Raw genomic sequence first — 24438 nt, 5'->3', positions numbered from 1 at the left:
AAACATCACTTGAACAACATTCAACTCTTATATACATTGTTAACATTAACAACTACACTCTCCCTCCAAACATGTCTAAAACAAATGGAATAAGAACAAAAAACAACCAACCAAAAAAACCCACAACAATCACATGGTGCACTCTCCCCACATCCAGTTATTCTAGACAATGCATTATGGCTTGTCTGAGGATTATCAGCCCTTAAGTACACAGAAATGCCAGAAGTAACCTGATATTTCCATCAAGGGAAAAAAGGTGGAGAACCACTGGTGTTCAACAATTCACAAGGTCACTAAGTTCCCACTCTGGAAAAGACACTATTTATTGCAAATGCCACCACTTTCTCCACAAGCTGATCTGCTGACGTTAGATTTAAACTATTGGATGACACCTAATTTATGTATGGGAACAGCTTCTGTGCATTTAAATTGAAGGAAATCAAAGATTAGTATCAAGTAAACCCTTGTGGTCTGAGTTCCACGTTATCACCCTACAAATTCCAGGCCATCTGACTGTCAAGCAGGCAACGGAAGCTGCAAAAACCTGAGAAATACCATTAATCAAAAAAACACACTTCATAAGGCTATGACAAAATGCTGTTGTTCTACAGCTTGGACCCATTTCTAGAATTGCTGTGGCAACAAACCCGACTTAACTTTCCTCACAAAGACTGCAAAATATTTTCTAAAAGCTGTTGGTTTCATGTACATAGAAGGAGCTTTTTCTTTTACATTAGGTATATGAAATTCAGCTTCCCAGAGAGAATACAAAAAGGTGGTTCGAATTCATATAAATTTCCCAAGAGGAGCTTAAATAACACTTAAAAAGTAGCCAGCCTCAGGTTATAAAAGCTACATATGTACACACCTATATGTAAGGACCACCATCCATAAGCAGCTGCATCTCCTCCGATTTTAAAAGCTAAAAGTAGCTACAAGTGGCACTCTCTTTCCTCCACTGTGAGCAAATTGCTATGTTCTCCAATTAGAGGCAAAGAATAAGCTTACTCAGATTGGAGTTATCTGCTAATAAAACACTTGTGCACTATCCACTTTCTGTTAGTAAATGTGGAGGCTTCCTGGGAACATTCAGTGGAACACAACAAAAGATAAGTACTTAAGAAGCTTTTCTGTGCTACAGTGGTCTTCCCAAAGCTATCAAGGATTAAAAAGAGACTGACCCACTTCAGATCACAAGCAGCTGTGGAGTCTGGGATGAAAGAGCACATATTAATACTTGATTTTGAGAGTGTCCTGAAGAGAGATTTATATAGTTCCTTTTTGGAATAATAATTCTTCATCTCCCTTCCTGAAAAAGTAAAACTTCTGAAGCTGGGAAGTCTCAGCCAGGCTGGAATCAGGTCTTGCTACGGAACAGACCAAGAAGAATAACAGGGAGGAAACAGTTGTGTCAGTTAATCATATTATATCTCCAAAAAGGTCCAAAAGACCCAGTTCTAGACAATCACTCTTAACTTCTTGAATGTGCTAACAAAATAGCATAACTGCCTATTGCTTCAGCTGGTATGTTCATAAATACAGTGTCTATTATTCAGTGTCACAGAGGCACTGGAATTGCGGCACACACTAAGCAATGAACATTAATCCCGTTATAAGTAACTCCAAGTGCCAATCCCCTCATAAGTAACTGCCAAGTGCTGGGGAAAAAGAAGATCCAAACCTACTCTATACTTTCCCCTCTAACATTTTGTTGAAGTAAATGTGTAAATGACTAGTTGTTGGATAACTTGCCATTTACCATAAGCAATAAGGACTAGGAAACAGTGAAAACTCGGGGATTTTATTCTCCTGCCATCAGCAATAAAAAGAAACAAAGTTGGCTTCTCAGCCCTTTATGCCTCCACAGGTATAAAGAATCTATCTCACATTCACAGATTGCATGCACACCAAGAGCATGAACCACGAGAAAAAAAAAAATACACAATGAACCACTGGGGGGGCAATCCACAGAAGCGCAAAGGCCTCTAACAAATGAGTACAGGTCAAGCATAGATGCAGTCAGAACTAATTTACTGATTTACTGTCTGCTGAGCCTTTAAGCTCTGACACTCTCCTTCAGTAACTCCTCAGTGGAAGTTGCAAGATGTCTTTTAGAGAACAGCACCATTTATGTCCTGAAAACCTGGACTGTGCTAGAACAACAGCTGATATATTCCTGTGTTTTACAGGAACACTTGACAAATAGGAGATGAAGCAACACAGTTATCTAGTACCTAGTAATACTTTCATTTCCTCAAAAAGGATAACATTCACTAAATTTGTAATCTGAACAGAAAGTACAAGAGAATGTTCTAATATACAACTCCGTCTTCTATTTGAAGTCTACCTTTGACTCCTTGCTCAAATCTTTCTGGTTTAGACTTGGGAAACTTATTTGTAGGGTACAGGAAGAAAAATAAACTGTATGACCATTGTGAGACATCCAGGAGTTCATACAGAAAACCCGTACCTATATAAAGCAGGCAAAATACAACAGTGAGTGTTAAAATTACAGAAAATGTCCCAGGTTTTACTTATCAGATTAGAAGTGGGGATATTTGCAAGAACAAACAAGTGCAGAGCAAGTATCATCATTTAGCAGTTGTACATACTTCAAGGCAGACTGACATCAACAGGCACACTGTGCATGGTACAGAAGCAACTTATTCTTACAGTATCACAAACAAATTGAAATCACCTAGCTAATTTCACAATGAAAAAATTGGGAAATAGACACTGTACTCTGATTCATAGCATATAACTTCCATATGAAAAAATAAGTTTAAAGAAGCATACATAAAAAACATGCTAACAAAAACACATTAAGAATACCTGTAATGCAAGTAACATTACCAGTCCTATTACAAGAGATGGTCACTATTATAGTCATAATATAATGCATAAATACACAGTGATACTTCTACCTAAAAACATATAAAACCACATCAGCAAGGGTTAGGAAAGAGTATTATGTACTGCTGAACGATAGCGTCAGGAGAAAATTCTTTAAAAATATGCGTGTATGTAATAGCATACTATTTCTTACCGTACTTCTATCCTTCAAAAGCTTTTCTATCACTTCAATTAACATTTCCTTTTGGTCTGGATCAAGACTAGAAGGAAAAATAAAAATTCTTTTTACTCATTTGGTCAACCATATCTGAAATTAAAAGAGGTTATGTTTGCTGACCTTTAGACACAACCTGGGAACAAAGAGCATTGAAGAAACCACTTCCAGTAAAATCAAACACTCCAAAACAACTAATTGTAAAATAACTTGACCAAAAATAAAGTTAATCATGGAATATAGAACTGAATTGAAGGAGTATAAAATTAAATTATAAATAGGATCTTTATGTTACACCATTTATGCATGTTCGATAAGAATCTTAAACACATAAAAATTTTAGGATTTAAGAAACATAAAGACAGGGCAACCCCCTTGACTGAGCTTCAGATGTTAAGTCACAAGGATCTCACTGCCTTTGCAGAGGGGAATTTCAGCATGAATGAATTCAGCACCTAATTTTCAATATAACGCTTCAAGTAAGACACTTTGTTAACTTCACTAATTCGAGTCAGAAGTATTGGAACTCAAAAATTTGGACACTGTATTCAAGTGTACCTACAGAAAGTTGGCATGCAAGCTGATGAAAAATGGCCTGCTTTAAGTCCTATATAAAGACGCAAAACAGAGGAAAAAGTTGCAAACAACAATCTCTATACCATCCGTTTCATATTCAAAGAGCAAAGAAAAATTTGCCAGAAATATCCATTATTGTCAAACTTGCTGCTTAGGTGTTAAGGATTAACTTTTCATTCCAGCTGCTGCTTCATCATGGATCTATAGAGCATGAAAGAATTCAAAGCCAAGGCAGAAGAAAATAGAAAGTAGGTACAAAGAGCCATAAAAACGTGTAGTTCTATGCCTTTAAAAAGATATTTCAATGTGGATACAATTCACAGAATCATTAAGGTTGGAAAAGACCTTCAAGATCATCAAGTCCAACCATCAACCCAACACAACCATCCCCACTAAAACATGTCCTGAAGTGCCATGTCCACACATTTTAATACTTCCAGTGATGGTGACTCCACCACCTACCTGGGCAGCCTCTTCCAATCTTTGACCTCTCCCTCAGTAAAGAAATTTTTCCTAATATCCAGTCTAAACCTCCCCTGGTGCAACTTGAGGCCATTTCCTTTCATTCTATTGCTAGTTACTTGGGAGAAGAGACCAACACCCATGTCGCCACAACCACGTTTCAGGTAGCTGTAAGAGAACGATGAAGTCTCCCCTCAGCCTCCTCTTCTCCAGACTGAACAACCCCAGTTTCCTCAACCACTCCTCGTAAAACTTGTGCTCCAGACCCCTCACGACATTCATTGCCCTTCTCTCAACATGCTCAAGAACCTCAGCATCTGTCTTGTAGTGAGGGGCCCAAAACTGAACACAGGATTCGAGGCACGGCCTCACCAGTACCAAGTACAGGGGCACGATCACTTCCCTGCTCCTGCTGGCCACATTATTTTTGATACAGGCCAGGATACTGTTGGCCACCTGGGCACATTGATGGCTCATGTTCAGCCGGCTGTCAACCAGCACCCAGGTCCCTTTCCACTGGGCAGCTCTCCAGCCACTCCTCCCCAAACCTGTAGTGTTACATAGGCTTGTTGTGACCCAAGTGCAAGACCCGGCACTTGGCCACGTTAAACCTCATACAGCTGGCCTCAGCCCTTCGATCCAGCCTGTCCAGATCCCTTTGCAGAATCTTCCTGCCCTTGAGCAGATCAACACTTCCACCCATCTTGATGTCATCTGCAGACTCACTGAGGGAGTGCTCAATCCCCTCATCCAGATCACTGATAAGGATAGGAAACAAGACTGGCCCCAAAACTGAGCCCTGGGGAACACCGCTTGTGACCGGCCGCCAGATGGATTTAACTCCATTCACCACAACTCTCTGGGCTCGGCCATCCAGCCAGTTCTTTACCCAGCAAATAGTACACCCGTCTAAGCTACAAGCTGCCAGCTTCTCCAAGGAGAATGCTGTGGGAGACAGCGTCAAAGGCTTTACTGAAGTCCAGGTAGACAACATCCACAGCCTTTCCCTCATCCACTAGGCGGGTTGCCTGGTCATAGAAGGAGGTCAGGTTGGTCAAGCAGGACCTGTCTTTATGAAACCACGCTGGCTGGGCCTGATCCCTTGGTTGTCCTGCAGATGCCTTCTGAGAGACCTCAAGATGAACCTCTCAATAATCTTCCCCGTTACCGAGGTCAGGCTGACAGGCCTGTAGTTCCCAGGATCCTCCTTCCAACCCTTCTTGTAGATGGGTGTCACACTGGCAAGCCTCCAGCTGTCTGGGACCTCCCCAGTTAACCAGGACTGTTGATAAATGATGGAGACTGGCTTGGCAAGCTCCTCCATCAGCTCCCTCAGTACTCTCCGGTGGATCCCATACAGCCCATAGACTTGTGGGTACCCAGGTGGCATAGCAGGTTGTTAACTGCTTCCTCCTGGATTATGGGGAGTTTATTCTGCTCTCCATCCCTGTCTTCCAGCTCAGGGGGCTGAATACCCTGAGGATACTTAATCTGGCTATTAAAGACTGAGGCAAAGAATGCATTAAGTACCTCAGCCTTTTCCTCACCCTTGGTGACAGTATCCCCCCCATCCAATAAAGGATGGAGATTCTCCTTAGCTCTTTTTTTGTTGTTAATATATTTGTAAAAACACCTTTTGTCATCTCTTACGACAGCGGCCAGATTAAGTTCTAGCTTGGCTTTTGCCTTTCTAATTTTCTCTTTGCATGACCTAATGAGAACCCTGTACTCTTTGTGAGTTGCCTGCCCCTTCTTCCAAAGGTGATAAACTCTTCTTTTTTCCCCCTGAGTCCCAGCAAAAGTTCTCCTTTCAGCCAGGCTGGTTGTCTTCCCCGTGAGCTCATCTTGTGGCACATGGGGACTGCCTGCTCCTATGCCTTTAAGACTTCCTTCTTGAAGAATGTCCAGCCTTCCTGGACCCTTTTGCCCTTCAGGACCATCTCCCAAGGGACTCTCTCAACCAGTGACCTGAACAGACTGAAGTCTGCCCTCCGGAAGTCCATGGTAGTGGTTTTGCTGACCCCTCTCCTTACTTCACCAAGAATCAAAAATTCTATCATGTCATTGTTGCTATGCCCAAGATGGCCTCTGACCACCACATCTCCCACCAGTCCTTCTCTGGTCATAGACAGCAAGTCAAGCAGGGCACCTCTCCTGGTAGGCTCACTTATCAGCTGTGTAGGTTACAGGTAAGCAAGGAAGTACTTGGTCATTAGTGTACACTTCAGTTTTAATGCTGAGGGATGAACTGCCCTAATGCACAATATATATCCTTTCCAGCTACAGATATCTAGCTGAATATTACTTCATTAAGGCTCTAATACCTAGCAATACTAGAACATGCTAAATGGATAACAAAACATTTTTAAAAGCTACCATCAGCATAAGCAAAGCAATAGCACAATGTTCCTTAAGTATTTTTATGATCGCCTTTTGTTCCAACTTCTATTTTGGTCAAAAAAAGGTTTACTGGATCTTCTGCCAAGGACCAATACTTTCAGAGGAAAAGCCAAAAGTCCTTCTAAAAGGCCTTATTTCAAACTTTCAAAACTGGTATAAAATTTATCGAGATAAAGAAGTGAGTACTTATTACTAAGAAACTTTGAGAAATACCGGTTTTGTTATGTGATCAAGAAAATCTTCAGTAAGGGCTCTAAGAACTTAATTCACATTCCTCCCTCTCTTCTTTCCTGATGTTTTAGCTAAGGAAGGCAGCATTCTTGGAGAGAAAATAAAAGAACAGGCTAAAGAGCTCAGAGTAATCTGCTCCCATTATGGTATCTACTAGTAATAGTATGGAATCTACGAACACTAGTGATGGGGCTTTAAAAAGTCCCTTTCCAAATCTTGCTGAAAGTAGGTGCAAGTACATGGTGGAGTTTTCTATTGATAGACAGAAGATACTAATAGCTTTGAAATGCACCCTGAGTGAAATAAGCAAGAGGTCTGACATTTTCAATGATAAAATTACTCCAATCTACCTTGTAATGTTGATTACATTGGGCACAAATGTTGCTGTTCACACTATGCCTGAAATCTTTTCTGTTTGATATGCAAACTTCCTGCTGTTAGGATTGATTGAACCACTAATGAACAAGGTCTTTTAGGTCAGACATCCATCCAAACACCATGACACTAACTGCAAGGAAGATTGGAGTATCGAACCTGCATCCAGAAGTCTGACTGGTACACTAACTGAACTACAGGACTATCAAACAGGTAGAGAAGTCATCGAAACCAAAAAGTAAATGGAGCATACAGGCACTATTAGAATAGACTGTTACTACTTCTTACTCAAATGCTCACAGAAGATGGAGTAATGAGATGTAGGAGAGTGTATAAACTGTTGACTGATCGTCACACCAAAAATCCATCCCTTCCAAAATTTTGATTTTGACTCACTTCAGAGCATGTCTTCTGAAGTTACTGCTCATTACAAACAGGCCAAAAGACAGCCTTGCCACCAGTATATGATCTGTATCACTGAATTGTGGAGCTACCAGTCATGATCCTTGCTGAAATATCTGCTGAGACTGCCTGCTAAAAACTTCTATTTGCAGGCAAGCCAACTGGGCCTGCCTGTGGACAGGTTGACAGTCTCTTCACCAGTTCCCTGTACTGCTGCTTCAAGTGATCCAGAAAACTATACTCTCTCCCTTGGTCCTGTGGTAAACCAGTGCTATCAGATATGACATCTGTACAAGTTAATTTTGAAAGCGTGACACTAGAAGGTCACATGCTTTCTATAAACAGTTCCCAAATCCTACTACCAAGGACACAACTGTTAGTTACAACTCCACTCATAAAACTATGAAGTTTATTCTAGTCCAGGTAAGGTGGAATTTGCAGCTACAGCAGCTTGAAAACTTGTGTTATGATGCCTAGGATGTTTGCATGAAGTGAAAACTTGTGAAGGATGTACAGGCCCTCTAAACCATTAAGGAAACCTTTGTAGAACATACATTTCATTAATTTTCCTTTGCTCTGTGAGGTAGATGTTCATTTTACAACTAGTCAGGAATTCACGGAAAATAGAAGAGAGTGAGGCCAGTTTTTCCAGATTGTGCTGCTGTATTTTTTACCCTAAAATAATAGCTTTTTATGGTATTTTTATGGTATTTGCAAGGTTGATTTCAAAATCTTGCCACTGATATCACATAAGCTGTATGGACCAGAGATAAGAAAAAATACAAGTTGTATCTGAAGGTGCAACATATCTGGACACTGGATGAAAGACGGGTAAAAGGTTTTCTATTAATCAAGTTAGGTTTCAGCATCTTCCAGTTTTGCACCGATCACCAATAAGCTCTTTAATCTGGACTAGTAAAATAAACCTTGCCCATCATGAAAAGACAAAATGGAAGCACCAGTTTAAGTTAAAATTACATGGAACAGCCTGCTGTCCAGATACTGCTGTGCCTTGCTGGCACTAACAGACCATTACTGCCAAACTCCTCCAAATAGTTTTGATACTAGCAGGAAATCAGAGGACATTCTGTGTATGGAGAAAATTTCAGGCCAAAAAGTCTTTTGTGTGCTGGAACCGGATGCTAACAAAACTAAACTAATCAAATAGCAGGAAGGGACTTAAAAGCCATTCTCTCTCGTTAGGTTACATGATAAAAGACTTGTCCACTCAGAGAGAGTACAGAGGTGAGGAAACTCCAATGACATCCTGACCCAGGTGCTCCCAGGGCCATCACATGAGAGCCCTCAGCTCATTAGAAAGAGAAAAAAAAAACAAACCACCAGAAGAAAGGAGACCCTACCCAGCTTTTTCAGGTAGTCGCCACAGAAAAGCCATCAGTCTTATGGTCCTGAAATGAACCTATCATGACTTAGAGAGGCTCTCCAAAGCACCTTTCAGACTTCAGGATGTTACTAGCTGCATAGTAAGTCTTGTAGCCTTCCAATGTCAGAAAGAACATTTTGGGATTGTACAAGACTTACTATGGGATGTTTACAGGAGAAATGAAAGGCAGGAAAAGGGAGGGATCTAGATGACTTTGGGAGGAACAACTGCAGGAAAATAGAGGGATGGGTACATAAAAGAAGCCAGCTGTATGTAAATGCCTTGCTGCTCAGCACACTTGCCTGGCCATGTCTGCATCTGATGATCACAGTCTGTTCTATCTTCTCATTAAACTCTATTTCTGTTTTCCTGGGTGAGGCAGTCTCTATTCTGTGTGCATGTGTGATATGGAGGTCTAAGCCCCAGCAACTGGAGTTACCATGGATTACAGGGACCCATATAACTGCAATACCAGCAACGGGAGGAAGTATGTACGTCAGTGTGTGATCGCTATAGAATATCAAGTCAGACTAGGTGGCTTGGGAAGCCAAGTATTGAAGTGGGGCCATAGGTCTGGGCTGGACACGTGTGTGTGTCTCCAAGTGAGAAAACTGGAGATTTTGGCTATCAGAGGGAGCAGACTGTAAGGTCTGGAGGTTGACTGAGACACCCACTCGTGTGTCACAGTCTCTCTTTCTCTCCTCTCTTCCTCTCCACCCTGTGGGAGACAACTGGAGACAAGGCATATAAGGGCCAGTTACTGCACAGTCTGAGTGTCTAAATCCAGATACTGTAGGATTCATAGTGTTTGAGTGAAAGGGTGGGGGCATGTGTGTGGGTCTGTAACGGCAAGTGCAGTGGGGTTGCAAGCATGGTGCGCTTCTATGTGCCAGTGTCAGTGACTAGGGATCCAAGGCCAGTTACTGGAAAGACTGAGCATCTAAGGATCCTTATTGGGTGAATCCATATTGTACATATATATAGGTCCACTAACGGGTCTCCATCCTGATCAGCCAGAGTGCGCAACAGAATAAGGCTTGATGCTGGGTTTGTCTGCACAAGTGCTCTTTTCTGTCTGTGCTGATCTGTTTATCTGGCTGCATGCATGTGTGGTCTGTATGTGCCTGTTAGGAACACTTGCTCAGCCCTGCTTCTGCTTGGTCTGAGGGTGCATGGAACCGCAGAAGTCTCAGGCTGCCTGATTCAAACCCCTAACATCTCTCACCCTCCTCTTTTGGGCATAGGCGAAATAAAAGGGAAATAAGTAGTAGAATAAATGCCTGCCTTTGTTTTGGAAGTATTTTTTTCAGTATTTGTCAGAATCACTTACCTGTACAGTTTTTGGATTGCATGGGCTGCATTCTTCCTCACATAAGGAGATAAATCAGAAGAGGCTTCCTTAATAGCAAGCATCATAATAGGAACAATAATTGGGACACGGATACTGGATAAAACTCTTAAAGCGCTTGCACGGATTAACTGATTAGGATCCTAAAGAATGGGAGAGAAGGGGAGAATAAAATAGTGCAGGCTTGCAAGCTAAGGCAACACTAATAAGAAAATGTGCCAAACTTCACACAAGAAACTTCCAACCACAAAAAGTAGTAAAAGAAAGAAAGAAAGAAAACATTGAAACATTATGAAAATCTGGAAATCTGGCAAAGGAAAACATTAACATAATCCACTTTCCCAAGCAAAATTATGGGAATGATAAATAAGAGACTAGTATTTTATTTAATGATCTGAAACATTTTCTGCAATCCAAGTAGAATTCAGCTATTCTGAAAAAAACACACGTAGCTCAGTTTTATTACTGAAATATAAGAACTGTCAAATGAAAACGTGGTTCTCAGTTGCGACACACCCACTCAAGTTCTTGACAACACATTCATTTTATACTTTACCACAAGATATAAACTGAAGTCAGTAACAAAATGAATTTTCTTAAGAAAATGTCAAAACATTAAGCTAAATGTTTTGTGACTTTCTTCTATTTCCTACCCTCCCTTCTTTCGTCCCAGTACTTGCTCCCCTTTTATAATGTTAGGGTTAGCTCGGAGATCCAACAATAGCACAACACATCTGTATTTGGAGGAACTATTATGTAAACCGTGTCCATTAATCATGGGCTTGGGACACATGGGAAAAACTTTGCTTAATCAAGTACTAAAGCCTCTAAAATCTAGCAAACTTAAATTATAGCAGTATTAATTCAGTGTACTGTCTGCAAGAAGGGTACTTTCCAAAGAACATTTTTCCAAAGCACTGAGAGTTGGCAACACGAGTTTTCAGACCGGTATCACTTAATGGTTAGTTCATCTAAGCTCTCAAAATTCCTACATCCTAGCAGCTTCTGAGTAGTAAGTATCTGGATGGTGAAAGTACTTACTTTGACAGGTTTTGGAAAAACAACTTGTTCTTATCAGAGTTTGCAAAGCTCATCTCCAATCATGCAAGTTTAAAATACCCTAAAAAGTTCTTTCTAAAGAGGGGGAAAAAAAAGTCTCCACACATAAAGCCAAATTATAAACTTCATTACAAAACCATCAATGTTACAAAAAATGAACAGAGAGAATTACATTTCCCTATCTTCTGTAGTGGGCTTAGTAATTTCCTTCATTGCTGAAAATCTCAGCTAGCTTTGAATGTATCTCCTTGCCACACCACCTCTTCTTTTTGAATTACTCACAGCCACAACATTTAAGTTATCCCCTCTCTTTTTGTTCCTAGTATCCACAGCTTTTTAAAAAGTTATGCCATGAGACGTGTTCACTGTGTATATATATCTCATTAAAAACAATGAATACAAAGTCAGTTGAATTTTAGCTTTTCACAGCAGTCACAGGTAGTAAAGGTAGTACACATGATGTTGAGATAAAATCTGGAAAAAATGTGCAGAGAGCTCTCTAGTCAATTATGGGACCCTGCTACAGTTGCACACCTGGTGCTCTGATTGCAACATTTTCCAAGAAGATGCAAGGTCTGCATCAAGGACATGACAGAAATTAATTACAAACCTAGAGTAGCCTTAGCAGAAGAATACAAGAAAAAAGAAAAACCCAACCCTCTCTTATAATAAGAACTGGCCAAATTTAAGGACAGAGACTTAATAAATCTTTCTTTATTCCATGGTCACACTTCGAAGGCAATCCTAACCTTTGTTCCCTAATCCCATGCCCTACTGTGATATAAATTTGAAATGAAACAGTACAAAATGCCGTTTCTTCAGTATTTTTAATAAAAAAAGTAGCATGTGCAACACATTGAATATTTCAATTTAGGTATTATCTTCCTTATGTTCCAGCTCTGTTGTACACCAGGATCTTTTAAGCAAACTAAAAAACAGGTGTTTCAGGCTAGAACAAGGTCTTCTTTCTACATACATAAACTACTTTGGAAAGAGAAAAAGGCATTCCAGAAATTAAGTGTTGGGCATTTGACTTTGAGAGCACCAAACTGCTGCTTTTCTTTAGTGAAGTAATTTTACTTCATGCAGGCTTAGCTGCTTGATGAGACTTGAGGTAGCACAAAAAACTTTGTCAATGGCATAACTTGAAACTACTTTATCAGATGCAGATATTTACATGCTTTAATTTACCAGACTACACTTATACAGATACTTTTATTTTCGTGATACCGGCTCAGAATTCTCTCTGAAATGTTAGTAGTCACTCACTTTTAAAGCACGCTGGAAAGTACTGATGGACAATAACGCTAGATCTTGCTGCTCCTCTGCATAACGCATCAGATAAACATATACAAGCTTTTTTATCTGCAAAGAAAGACACAATGAACATCATTATCAGAAAGTTTCCGTTTCTATAAAACTAAGCCCTACATTGCAAGTTTGCATCAACATTTTCTTCTTTGAGGAAGAGTTAATATATCACTGGAGTATTCACAGGGTTCTGAAATGTCTTAACGGTTTACTGTAACTCTTTTAACAGAAACTCCATGAGGTGCCGCAATACTACCCAAGTAATGATACAGTCAGATGAAGGTTAATAACACAACGTACTGCTTTACATTATCAACTAGTATATAAAAGCTTGACTAATCTAAGAAGTTGACATGTGGCAACCGATCACCTGAGCACCCCATGGTTTTTTTCTTATGGTAAATAGGTTCAACTGCAATAGCCAAGGATTTCAACAAGCCCATTTTACTTTACCCTGAAACTCAAAATCAATTGTTTTAACACATTTGAAAGAGAATACAACTTCCAGATGAAGTGTGGTAACTTAAACTATTTAAATCCAATTAAAAAGAGCACTTCTGACTATGTCTTGAACAAAAGCAAAGGGTATTAGATCCACCTTTACCTGACTACAAGCATTCAAAAGATGTAGCCAATACAAGCATACCACAAAGGATGCAGTGTTCAAAGATTAAGAAAACCTCAGTATGATTCTGGGGGAGGAGGGTATTCAATTTAGTTCACTTTACCCCCTCATGGCCACTGTATGCCCAGGAAGCAGTGAAAACATTTTTTACATTTGAGTTGTAAACTGACTGTTGGGGTTTATAATGGAAAATTCTGAACGACCCTCAACTACAGCTGTGCTGTAATTACTGTCACTATCAGAAGATGTATCCTTGTGCCAATTCTGGCAAAAAGCATAATATTAAATCACAGAAGGTTACACCACGCTAAATTATTTGTTGTTCAGCTATAGACAAGCAGCAATCAACATTGACCACAAGAGGCCTATGCACTGATGACTGCAGGTGTGCAAAGAAAGCCTCCTTTCCTTGAAACCACTCTGTGATTAGAAATGGAAGCACTTAGAGCTTCGTGACTACACTATTCTTTTACCATTTACCTTCATTCAATGTTAAAATGCACCTTTCTATAAAACCAATCATAACAGGGGCACATTAAGCTTGAGGAACACAGGCAGATTTGTTTAATTAGTTTATCAATATAAGCACATCAAACTCCATGAGTTATTGACCACGACTTATTTTTGTTGTATACCACCAATTGTTTATTAGGTCACTTTTTTGTATCCTTACCATCCATGACATGATGCACATAATCAAGTTGAGGTCAGTGTGTACTTACAAAAACAAAAATCACAAGGCACTTATGTAAACAATAAGATGCCCTTTGCTTCTCCTAAAACAAATGAACATGTTCGACTGCTGCTTCACCTCCATTTCCCTGTATCAGAGCATTCAGTGCTGATAAAAGAAAACCAACAAAACCAGCAGCCATTTCTGGGCAGCAAAGTCACTTGGATACACGCAGATGAACTGATGTATTCTATGCTACCACAGTGTAGCAATTTGTATGGACAGAGTAAGAATTCTTAAGAACGCGGAAAAATCTGGCAAAACAGTTTCAGAGAACAGTATCAGGATCAATGCACTAAGTATCTCACTTAACCCAGTAATTTCTCATCGTTTCAAAAGCAACATAAAAACTGGACCATGATAAAAGGTTTCTGAGACCCAGAAGTGCTAACTAGCCTGTAAGTATTGCTACATTATGACCTAAACTTGTCATCTAACTAACCTTGATAAAGAAGAGAAATTAGTCAGCTAGCTTTACTAAATGCCCTGACCTCTTTTCAGTTTAACAGTCTCTTCCCACACATATACGTTAGCACTGAATGATAGAAAGACAAGTAATGAGGGAATTTTAACTACAGCATAGAGGAAGACATGAATTCACATTAACTGTCTATTTGTTTTAAAATGTAAGAAAAGGCCCCATAAACAGTGAAAGGCTTCTGCTAATTAATGTTAGGTTATGTGAGAAAACCTTGTCTGCACACCCACAAAAGAGCAGATAGACAACAGGATTGGAGGGGTGTTTGCAAGTAATACCCTGCCCTAGCTACTCCCAAGCCCATGACAGGAACCATCAGCCCCGAGGTGCAGAGACACATAGTAGTAGAAGGGAACCCAAATTTAGGACTCACAGGAAAGGACACCCTGTCAGGCCCCTCCCAGGACCACCTCAGGAGAGCCTCAGCTCTCATGTCCAGGTGTTAAACCCATCAAGAGTCAACACCAGAGCACCTTTCAGACTGACGGGCTTTTCTGTGTACAGTTATGGGACGCAGATGAAGATTATTTTAGGATTGCACAAGATGGGATGTTTTCCGGGGAGGAACCAAAGTGAAGAAGCAGTAGGGAGAATGTATGTGATCTGGGGAGGAACAAGGTGCGGAAAAATCGAGGGATAAGCACATAAAAATGGCTAGACACATCTAAACAGTTTGCTGGTTGGTACATCTACCCTTCCATGCCCTGCACCTGATCACCACAGTCTCTTGTATTTTCTCACTAAATTCCATTTTGAATGATTTTCCTTGGTAAGGTACTCTCTGTTCAGTGTGAAGATGCATGTATGTGTCACCAACTACAGTCAGGCCAGAGGCTCAAGGGCTGATGAGTCCATGGGCACCAGCAACTAGAGAGACCAGACTGAGGGGACTCAAGCGCAACTCCAGCAACTGGAATGGGCCCTTGAGTCACAAGGGCCCCTACATCCATGGCGGTCAGCACCTGGAAGAAGTGACGGTGTGTCTGCCAGCCCTTGGGCTGGGACCACACACCAGAAGACCCATGAGAACAAGTGTCAGCAACTGAAGAGCCGGCAGTATGTGAAACCAAGCACAAGCGCATGTGTCTGCAGTGCCAGTGACTAGAATGGGTGCAGGTATACCAGTGGATCAAGCTGCACTAGCTGGCAAGTAGGTGAAGTGGCCTGGGAAGGAGGTAGATAAGGGTGTGGGCATCTAAGGGTGAGACCACAGGAGGAGCTGGCTATGGCATAGAACAGGGGAGCCTTATCCAGCTGCCAGAGAAACCAAATGGTCTGTGGGTCTCTAGAGGCAAGAACCACCTGTTTGCATGCATCTCTCTAAGGGCATTACCACAGAGGGTTAGCTAGTAGAGGACCAGGGCACTTCTGGCCAGGTCCAGTTGTGTGTGCACACATTCTGAGATTTGAATCTCAGATTTGAATTTCAAATCTCATTCTGAGATTTGAAAGCTAATTTTCTGTAATTATCTGGAATCACAGGCATTCACATTAATAAATCATTAAACAAATTCTCTAAATTAAATTATCAAAAGAACAAACATTTAAGTATTGTGGAAAAAATTATTTTAAACACACATCATTAGTAACATCACATTTTGTCCAACGACAAATTCATACAAAGACATGTTTATCTGAGTTGAAGTGATCTCATTCTGCAATCCTAATGCTGAGACACTCCTTTTATAAATACACTACACGATTAGAACACTGAAACCTATTTTACCCAGCCCTTACCTCTCAGCCTTGATCTGCAATAGATTTTCAAATACAATGTAGCACAATTGGTACTGAACATTCACAAGAAGGACACCTCCAATTACCTATAGTACCTTTTCTCAGAATTGCCACCACACAGTTCCACAAACTTTCCCTAATCAATCAATTTAAATGAAAGTAGATATTATTTCTCTCTCCAAATCACCCAGTAAGTTTCCTTTGTTTACACATTAATCTATTACCATAATGCTGTCATTGAAATTAAACCCCAAGAAATTCTATTAAAAAAATACTAGAGATTTTATGGTTTACGTTGAAGTTGGATACAATTAGATAAAATTTTCATAAACTGATCTTCCATAACAGTATGTTTAATGATCTGTAGGAATACCTCAATATTTTTACTGGCAACATTCTTCACAACAGCAGGAAACAGCTCAGAAGCATTTTTTCCCTTTGCAATCATCTAGGAGGGGAAAGAAAAAAAAAAGAAAAAAAAAAGACAAATCTTAGTAATGTAATAATATAATGTATTATAGTGGGTTTTGTTTTGTTTGTTTGTTTTTTTACAAACAAATGAACAAGACATTTATTCCAGATCTGTACTTCAAAGCTGAAATTTGAAAGGAGGAAGTTATAAGAAACCAAATACATTAGAAGGAATAAAATATTTCAATATACACTACAGCTGCACAACTCTCTTATTTGTTAGAGCTAATTCCAGTAGAATGTCTGCCAGTACTTCATGTCCAAGCTGCAAACCCTGAAATTTCATAACCATATTATATGAAGTTACAATGCTGCTGAATACAGACTCAAGAGCACACCCAGCTATGGTCAAGGGCAGGATGCAGGCAGTCAAATATCAAGCTAGTCAGAAAGCACAAGGGCTCACTAAGACAAGCAATTATGTAGGGATCCAACACAGGAACATGAGTTTTGCAACTGCAGTTACGGCTGTTCATAACCATCTTACACTCCCACCATTACTCAACCTTATACAGCTGATTAAACTTCATATTCTTAACTCACAGATATGTTTGTATATTTCATTGATAAAACACATTAAGGGCATAAACAATTAGCATGTCATGCAACAAAAGCAAGAAAACACAAAATCAGGCAGTACCTTGACAAACTGTATAGTTGGAGAAGGTTAAAAGAAAGACACTAGGAGAAGAAAGAAGGTAGTTGTGGTTCAAGATATTACTGAGTAGGCCTTTCAAGAGGGTTTAAGAGCAGCTGTCTAGCATGACATTTCAATTTAAGCAACATCATAAACTATTTCTTGCAGCTGTACTAAAGCACAGGAAGCGACCAAGTAAGCAGCAAGCACATTTTATGGGTTTCAAGGGGCTTTACCTAAGAATCTGAATTAAACCACTGCTGTCAGGACTGGGGCATCTTTGTAATAAATGCCAGATTCAGAATGACCAGAGTCAAGTAGAACTTAGTAGCAAGATGCGCTGCAGAGAAGTATCAGAGAACAAAATATTATCACCTCCTCTTGATGCCACAGAAGTTATTTTATTCAAAAACAGGGATGATCCTTAGACTTCCCTGACAGGCTGTAACACTATGACTCTATGTATTACTTGCATTATTTAACTGATCAACCATAATAGCTCCAGCGTACCATGTAAATATGTATTTAGGGTCTTTTAAAAGAGTGTATTTTGACTCATTAAGTCATAATGATTAGCGTAAATCCTCCTTAGCCCATGGATCATTAACCTGAAAAGAACATAATGGTTCTTTCCAAGACTAAGGTCTATCATGTCATTTTTGTTGCTGTGCCTAGACATTCTCTAGTTGTGTTGTCTTATATACCTGGAGTTCCTGCACAGGCAGAAACATCATTCTAGAATAAGTGCTATGTAATGTCAGGGTCTACTAAACCTTTGTTCTTCATGAGACACACGCACAGACACGTAACAAGAATATCTTGGTGGTTGTAGTATCAGTGTACGTTTTAAAAGAAGTATCACTTATTGTGTTTTCATACATACAGCAGAATAAAGTTGGTTTTGTATACACTTCAAATTTATTTCTAAATCAGCAGGGTTGCTCGTAATCTTCCAAAGATTGCAATTATTTTATGGCATGCATGCAAGAATGAAACATAAAAAATAACACACCGACTGAAAAAAAAAAAGACATCATTGATCATTAAAGTCACACATACTGAGTCTGTATTCAGCATAAGTAGGCTTAGACATCTTAATGTAAGAGGGGGAATGGAAATATCTGGACTACTCCTATGCTTGAAGTTATGTTGTTAAAAGCCACTCTCTGCAAGACAGATTTGTTTTTATTGGTAATGAATCTCCTCCCCCAGAGAAAGTTTGCAAACCACCTTTAAGGAGAAGAAGCAGCAAAAGGAGCCATAACCGGTGTTCTCCTGATACTTTTCCATCACAGCTGTACAGACAAATGAAGGCTTAGCCTCTTGAAGTCTACTAAAAGAGTAAGAAAACTATTGGTATGCACGGCTTTTTCTCCTATCTAAGATTAGTGGAAATGAGGATTCCCGCGAGACACATTAAACAATACTCTGACAACAGAGTTCCTTTTTCCTCTAATAATAAGGCTAGCAGAAGTCTTTCAACTCTGGAAAACACACCTCATCCCCAAGAACCCCAAATGTAAGCACATAACTGACAACACACAAGCATGTTTGTGCCCAGCAAGAACATTACCACCACTGCTACCAAGCCTTATGCTAATTGTGCAAGCTCTCAGTCCTGGCCTGTAAAGCTCATTGCTCCAGTTTGTTATGTAAACCAGAGGCTGGTACCAGGTGTCTGTTAGGAAACACAGTTTAAACACAGGATAATAGCAAATACCTTGAAAATATGGAGAAGACTGAAAACAGAGGATCCTGTAATTCAAGCAACTCATATGTGGTCAACCTTATGAACTAGAAGGCTCTTTCTGCTTTAAAAGAAGAATCAGCAGCTGAGCACAAGAAGCAGAAGTTGCCTGCTACCATCTGAGAAAGCAGCACTCTTCCAGCATTGTGCGCTGCCTAGAACAGGGACAGAAACCAAGTACTGGGAACTTACAAAAGGACAAAAATCTGCAATTGGGAAATCGGGGAGCAGAAGAATGTGCTCAATTCAGTTCTGCCTTCCCTTGCTGAAAAGCTCTTGAGCCTGGTCATGTCAGCCTAAGACCATCCAGGACCACAGCTATCAGTACTAACCACACACCTCCAGCTTCATGGTATCATACACTTCCATGAAACTAAAGAAACAGTTGTTAAGAACTGCTTTGAATATGTAGCAGCAGCCGGTATTTATAATGAATGCATTTGCTCATCGCACACTCGTTTATGACAGCATTGTTTGTAGGAAAAAAATGAAAAGAAAAAAAAATTTAGTAAAGTTTTGATTTAAAATTTAAAGCTGACCCAATTTAACAGTTTCTATTTCCCCCATACACATACATACACATACATTCAGTGGCAACAGCTTCCAAATACAGATAAAGATCTGGCCACCTTTTTGAAAAAGAAAACCAAGGGAGCAACAAGGCAACTCTCCCCAACCCTCCTGCTCACAGTAACAGCCGGAAGAAATAATATTTTCTGAGGGAAGCAGAAGAATGTAAGTTACTATAGAGGTTTGAAACCATGGCATTTCTAAAGGCCATGATTTCTTGCAACAGCATCTTGTACACCAGACTCTCACTGGTCAAACCCTGAGCAATCCCACATCATGCTGGACAAGATGAACCAAGAAACCTTTCACCAAAACAGAACAAGAGAAAGATGTTATGAAATAGTACTTGATAGGTTACCCAGATCTAATAGGTAACTGATGTCTGGCAGGACTAGGATCAAAGGCAAATGCAGAAGACAACCAGCTTGAGTCAAATCTTCATCACTAGCGAATAATGAAGGGGAAATCACAAGATCTAAAGTCAGAACACCATTGCATGATACAATCTGTTCCTACTCACTGCAGTATGTTTGGATAGGATTAACCCATGGAAAAAACAAGCAAAACAAAACAGCACATTCAGAGGAGACTGAAGGAACAGTGAGAGGCAGCAAATGCAGAAGTCCCCAAAAAAGAGTCAAGTGGACTCTGAACAGCTTTCCATAGCAAATTTTTCTAACACTTTTAAGAAGAAATAAAGGGACTTTATCGAGTTTATGGTGTTTAGTTTATAGGGTTTAAACACACAATGATGTTAAACATTATTTAATCACCTCCGTGGGTACACAGTTCACCTGAAATACTTCATCAAATATATAGGCAACATGCTCAGTTAAAAAAACCCAAATCCTTATACAATTGAAAAAAGTAAAAATAGTAAACACAATCTGTCATTACTCCTGCAAATTTCTGTTGTTTCCTGTCCGCTGAATTAAAACAGCAATTGAAACATCTCTGAAGGAACTATTCCCTATTTAAGATCTCAGCCCCATACTGAAATTAGTTATTTACAGGCATATTGGCACTCTTACATAAATATTTTTAAAGTATATGACTGCATGTATTTTGATATAGCAATTTCTACACATAATTCCAAAATAAGGACTTCACAGTAGCTTTTAAATATTTAGAGACTCAAATGCTGATTTGGTACAGGATCTGTAAAGCAAAAACAGTATTCACATTCAAGAAACAGAAATAATAATAATAAACCAGATACCCTAACAAATAAAAATAATACTAAAAAATCACATACCCCAACAATCCTTTTCATAGCATCCAGCTTTGCAGAATCTTTACTGCTTTCCAACATTTGTTTTAGGTCTTCATTTCTATGGTAGAAACATAGTAAAGCATCAATTAGAAAAAGCAAAAATAAAACCAGAACACCATTTTTATATTCTTGCATCAATTCAGCAACTTAAGGTGAAGTATTGCTCCTTCTTGACCACTTTTAAATTGTATTTGTTAACATGCTGGCCTAGTATAATGAAGTGTTTAGTAAAACAAGCTATGAGATTCCAACAATAATGCAAGCTAATCTGCTGTTAGCTGAACCTTGGCTGGAAGGTTGAAGTCCTGAGGCAAGAGCAGAGCTCAGTTTGCACTGACCACTCATTAGCTCCTCTCTCTCCAGTGAGGGCCAGATGTAATAGCCTGAGGTTGACATGTTTGTGCTAAACTATGGTATCAGCTTATATAAATCACTGAAAAGCCCAATAGCAGACTTCAGTATGGTCTGAATTTCAACAAGAGAATCAAGCATATAACCAAATGTTTTCACCTGCCTTTCTGGATTATGAATTGCTATCACCTATCCTCAGGATTAAAAGCCTCAGATCTGTAGTACATCTATTCTACACGCTGTAAGACGAAGATAGCATACAGCATCCAAGCACTTTTTACAGCTAAAATAAAATTTTCACATGAAAAATATTAAGTCAATAAGGATGTTCTCTCACAGATACAGCTTCCTATTAGCCGTCACTAATAAGAAACCTCACCCTGCTTGCCTTTTTAGATGCAAAGAGATCACAGTCTAACTGCATTTATAGACTCTGAAAGTTAACAAAAAAGATTCTTTGAAGAGAGAGCCTTTTGTAATGCCTAGATTGCTCGAGTACTAAAAAATACAAAGCAAACAATGGCTCAAGAAGAGACATTTGCAATATTCCAGAGAACTCTGAAAACATTGCAAGTTTACAAACCCTATGAGCTTTCACACAGTGAAGGGCAACACAGAAATCCAGACAAGATTTCAAAAGTGAATGTGAAACCTAGATATATTCTGATTTATCAATGCCCTTAGAATTTCAGATGGGGAGGAAAAAGAGGTTTAAGCCAGAGCCAGAATTAGTTGCAATGAGACAAAATGTTGTCACCCGTTCCTTCACAAACCTTTAAATAGCATTTTTGCTACTTGCAAGACAGTCATTCTAATAGTGAAGATTTTCCTCGTATTTTCAGACCCAGTACTGCACCCATTCTATGCCCCCCCAAGAAATACACACTGCCCACACACTTCAGTATACATCACAAAATTAAGAACCACAACCAGATGGGGGGAAAAAAACCAAACAATATTTTTCCTAATAATCCAGAACACCCAAAATTCAGGATGCAGATACCTACATGCAACTTCCAACTGAAGCCTAACTGCTTTTTCAAAACCAAGTGTTTCATAAAATGGTAGAGCAACCTAATACAGATGGTCTGTTGCAAATATTGGCTTCACTTGACATCTTAAGTATTACATTTAAAAGAAAAAAAGTAGAAGCATTTGATTTCCTCGTCTGCTTCGGCACCATTTCCCAAATATCACTATTTTTGTCTGCATCACACTCCAAGGTTTTTACTGTTTTTAGTTACTCCTGGAAGTGTTCAAAGGACTACATGGTCAGTCTTCTATTGCTACATCTATTTGTTTGCTTCGGTTGTTTAAATTACACTTCCTATTCAACTTTGTTCTATAGTTTTGCATACTGTTGACATCTGTTGAATACGTCTATAGTTGGCTGCCTTCTCCATGGCAAGTGGTAACATCCTGTGTACTACCTTCTTGTAACACCACCCCAAATAGACAGCTCTGTTAAAAATAACTAATGCTGTGATTTCACAGACCTTTTCCTATCACTCTCCTCCCAAATCCCTGGGATAAAGGCACACCTCCCTCTGCATTAAGCTCTCTGGTTTTCTGATTTCACTTCAAGCATGCTTATGTTCACCCCTATATCCTCACACTGCTTTTAACCACTCCATATTTTTCCCTCAGCTCTGTATTCTTATTTTTGATATCAGAAATCAAATATTTGTTGGCTTAGGGTTGTACCTAAAATACCTTTAATAATTTGACTTTTTTACCTCTCAATCTCTCAGTGTAGTTCCGTTTGTGATTAACTTTTTAGGTAGGCTAGCTTGATTTAACTCTTGGCAGCTCTCTATTCCCACCATTCTTGGCCAGAGATAGCTTATTTTGATGACCATTTCTGTCCACCTATTCCTCACAGGATACCAAGTAAGTCTCAGTTCTTTACTATCAGCTTGAATCACCCTGCCTGAGACTTTGCTCCCACTGCATCAGAAGTTTCATTCTTCTAATTCCTCCTGCTTAAATCTTAATCCTTACCTTTAAATCTTAGCTTGTGAAAGAATCTATACAACACGGTCACCAAAGTTACATAGCATAAGACTAGACTTGATTCATAAAATTGCTTCTAGTCACATGCACCTGCTTCCAGTTTCCTACTCTCATTTCACATAATCATGCACAAATTGAGATAAAGACATTAGTAAAAGCTAAAGCACAGGATAATATTACTAAATTATGATCACATAGTTCTCATATAATTGGTAGGAGGATGATTTGGTTCCTTGGCAAAACCAACAAAGCAACTACTTTTCAAAAAAACTGAAGAATCAAAAAGTCTTGCATGCTGCTTAAGATTCAAACCTGGGAATATGTTTACCTAATAAAAAAATTAACAAAAAAGTTAACATAAAAAATAAGAATATATCAACAACAATTGCAAGTGAGAAAGTACAAAATGTGGAAATAATAACTTGAACTTGAGGATCAAGTAGCAAAAATGGAGGAAGTTACAAAGCACAAGGCTCAAGTACATGCTGAAAACTACCTCCAGGAAGTTGGGAATGATAAAAGCAGGCAATAATCACAGGAGGATTATGAGTTACCAGTGTAACAAATACAGAGAAAAAAGGCAAAAGGTGTGAAGACAGAAGAAGGAAGTGTTTAATGATGAAAGTACGTCTAACTGCTTATAGAAAATACTCAATCATACGTTCAAATTAGAACATTCTGAAATGTTAACAGGGAAGATATAAAACAGAGAAATTAAGTCATGAAGACCTGCTTACAGCCAGCCTTGCTTTGCTAACAGAACAGCAGTGAGGGGAAAAAAAGAAAAATAGAAAAAACCCGCAAGTTCTTCATGAATCCATTTGGAAATTAATTGCTACATGAACTGATGTATTTTTTTAAATCTTGTCTAGCAAATTATAATCTGGGATTAGCAAACATTAGATACTTACAGAGTAAAATACTGCTCCATATATTCAGATGGATCAGCAGAAGCAAGCCTTTTTTCTTCTACAGTTAGATATGGTTTCAGTGTAACCTCAAAGTTTTGCCCTTTAAGAGCAGATTTAACAGTGCAAGAAACCTCAATTATTTTACCCAGAATTGTCGAATTTTGTTCCATTCCTTTAAGTACAGTATTTAAAAAAAAAAAAAAAGACCAACCACTGCACTCAACCAAGCTTGCCTGCTGAGACTGAGGTCTACTCAGAAAAAGAAAATCTTTTTAAG

The 24438-nt window shown here is 39.2% G+C and overlaps 1 protein-coding gene across 1 annotated transcript in view; it reads right to left on the bottom strand.

Moving 5' to 3' along the window:
- The window catches only part of AP3B1 (adaptor related protein complex 3 subunit beta 1), a 147868-nt gene extending 126928 nt beyond the window's left edge, over positions 1-20940 (bottom strand). The window contains exons 1-5 of the mRNA XM_082013612.1: positions 20869-20940; positions 16562-16636; positions 12574-12669; positions 10228-10388; positions 3047-3113 (exon numbers count right to left, since the gene is read on the bottom strand). Of these exons, the coding sequence (XP_081869738.1) occupies positions 3047-3113; positions 10228-10388; positions 12574-12669; positions 16562-16636; positions 20869-20925 (456 nt within the window). The 5' untranslated portion in view covers positions 20926-20940. The remainder of the gene's footprint in view (positions 1-3046; positions 3114-10227; positions 10389-12573; positions 12670-16561; positions 16637-20868) is intronic.
- Positions 20941-24438: the final 3498 nt, after the last annotated feature.

Source organism: Phaethon aethereus (genome assembly GCF_964289735.1).
Source record: "Phaethon aethereus genome assembly, chromosome: Z".
NCBI classification, from domain to species: Eukaryota; Metazoa; Chordata; class Aves; order Phaethontiformes; family Phaethontidae; genus Phaethon; species Phaethon aethereus.
The sequence above is the reverse complement of the archived record's forward strand: the minus strand, read 5'-3'. Positions and strand labels throughout refer to the sequence as shown.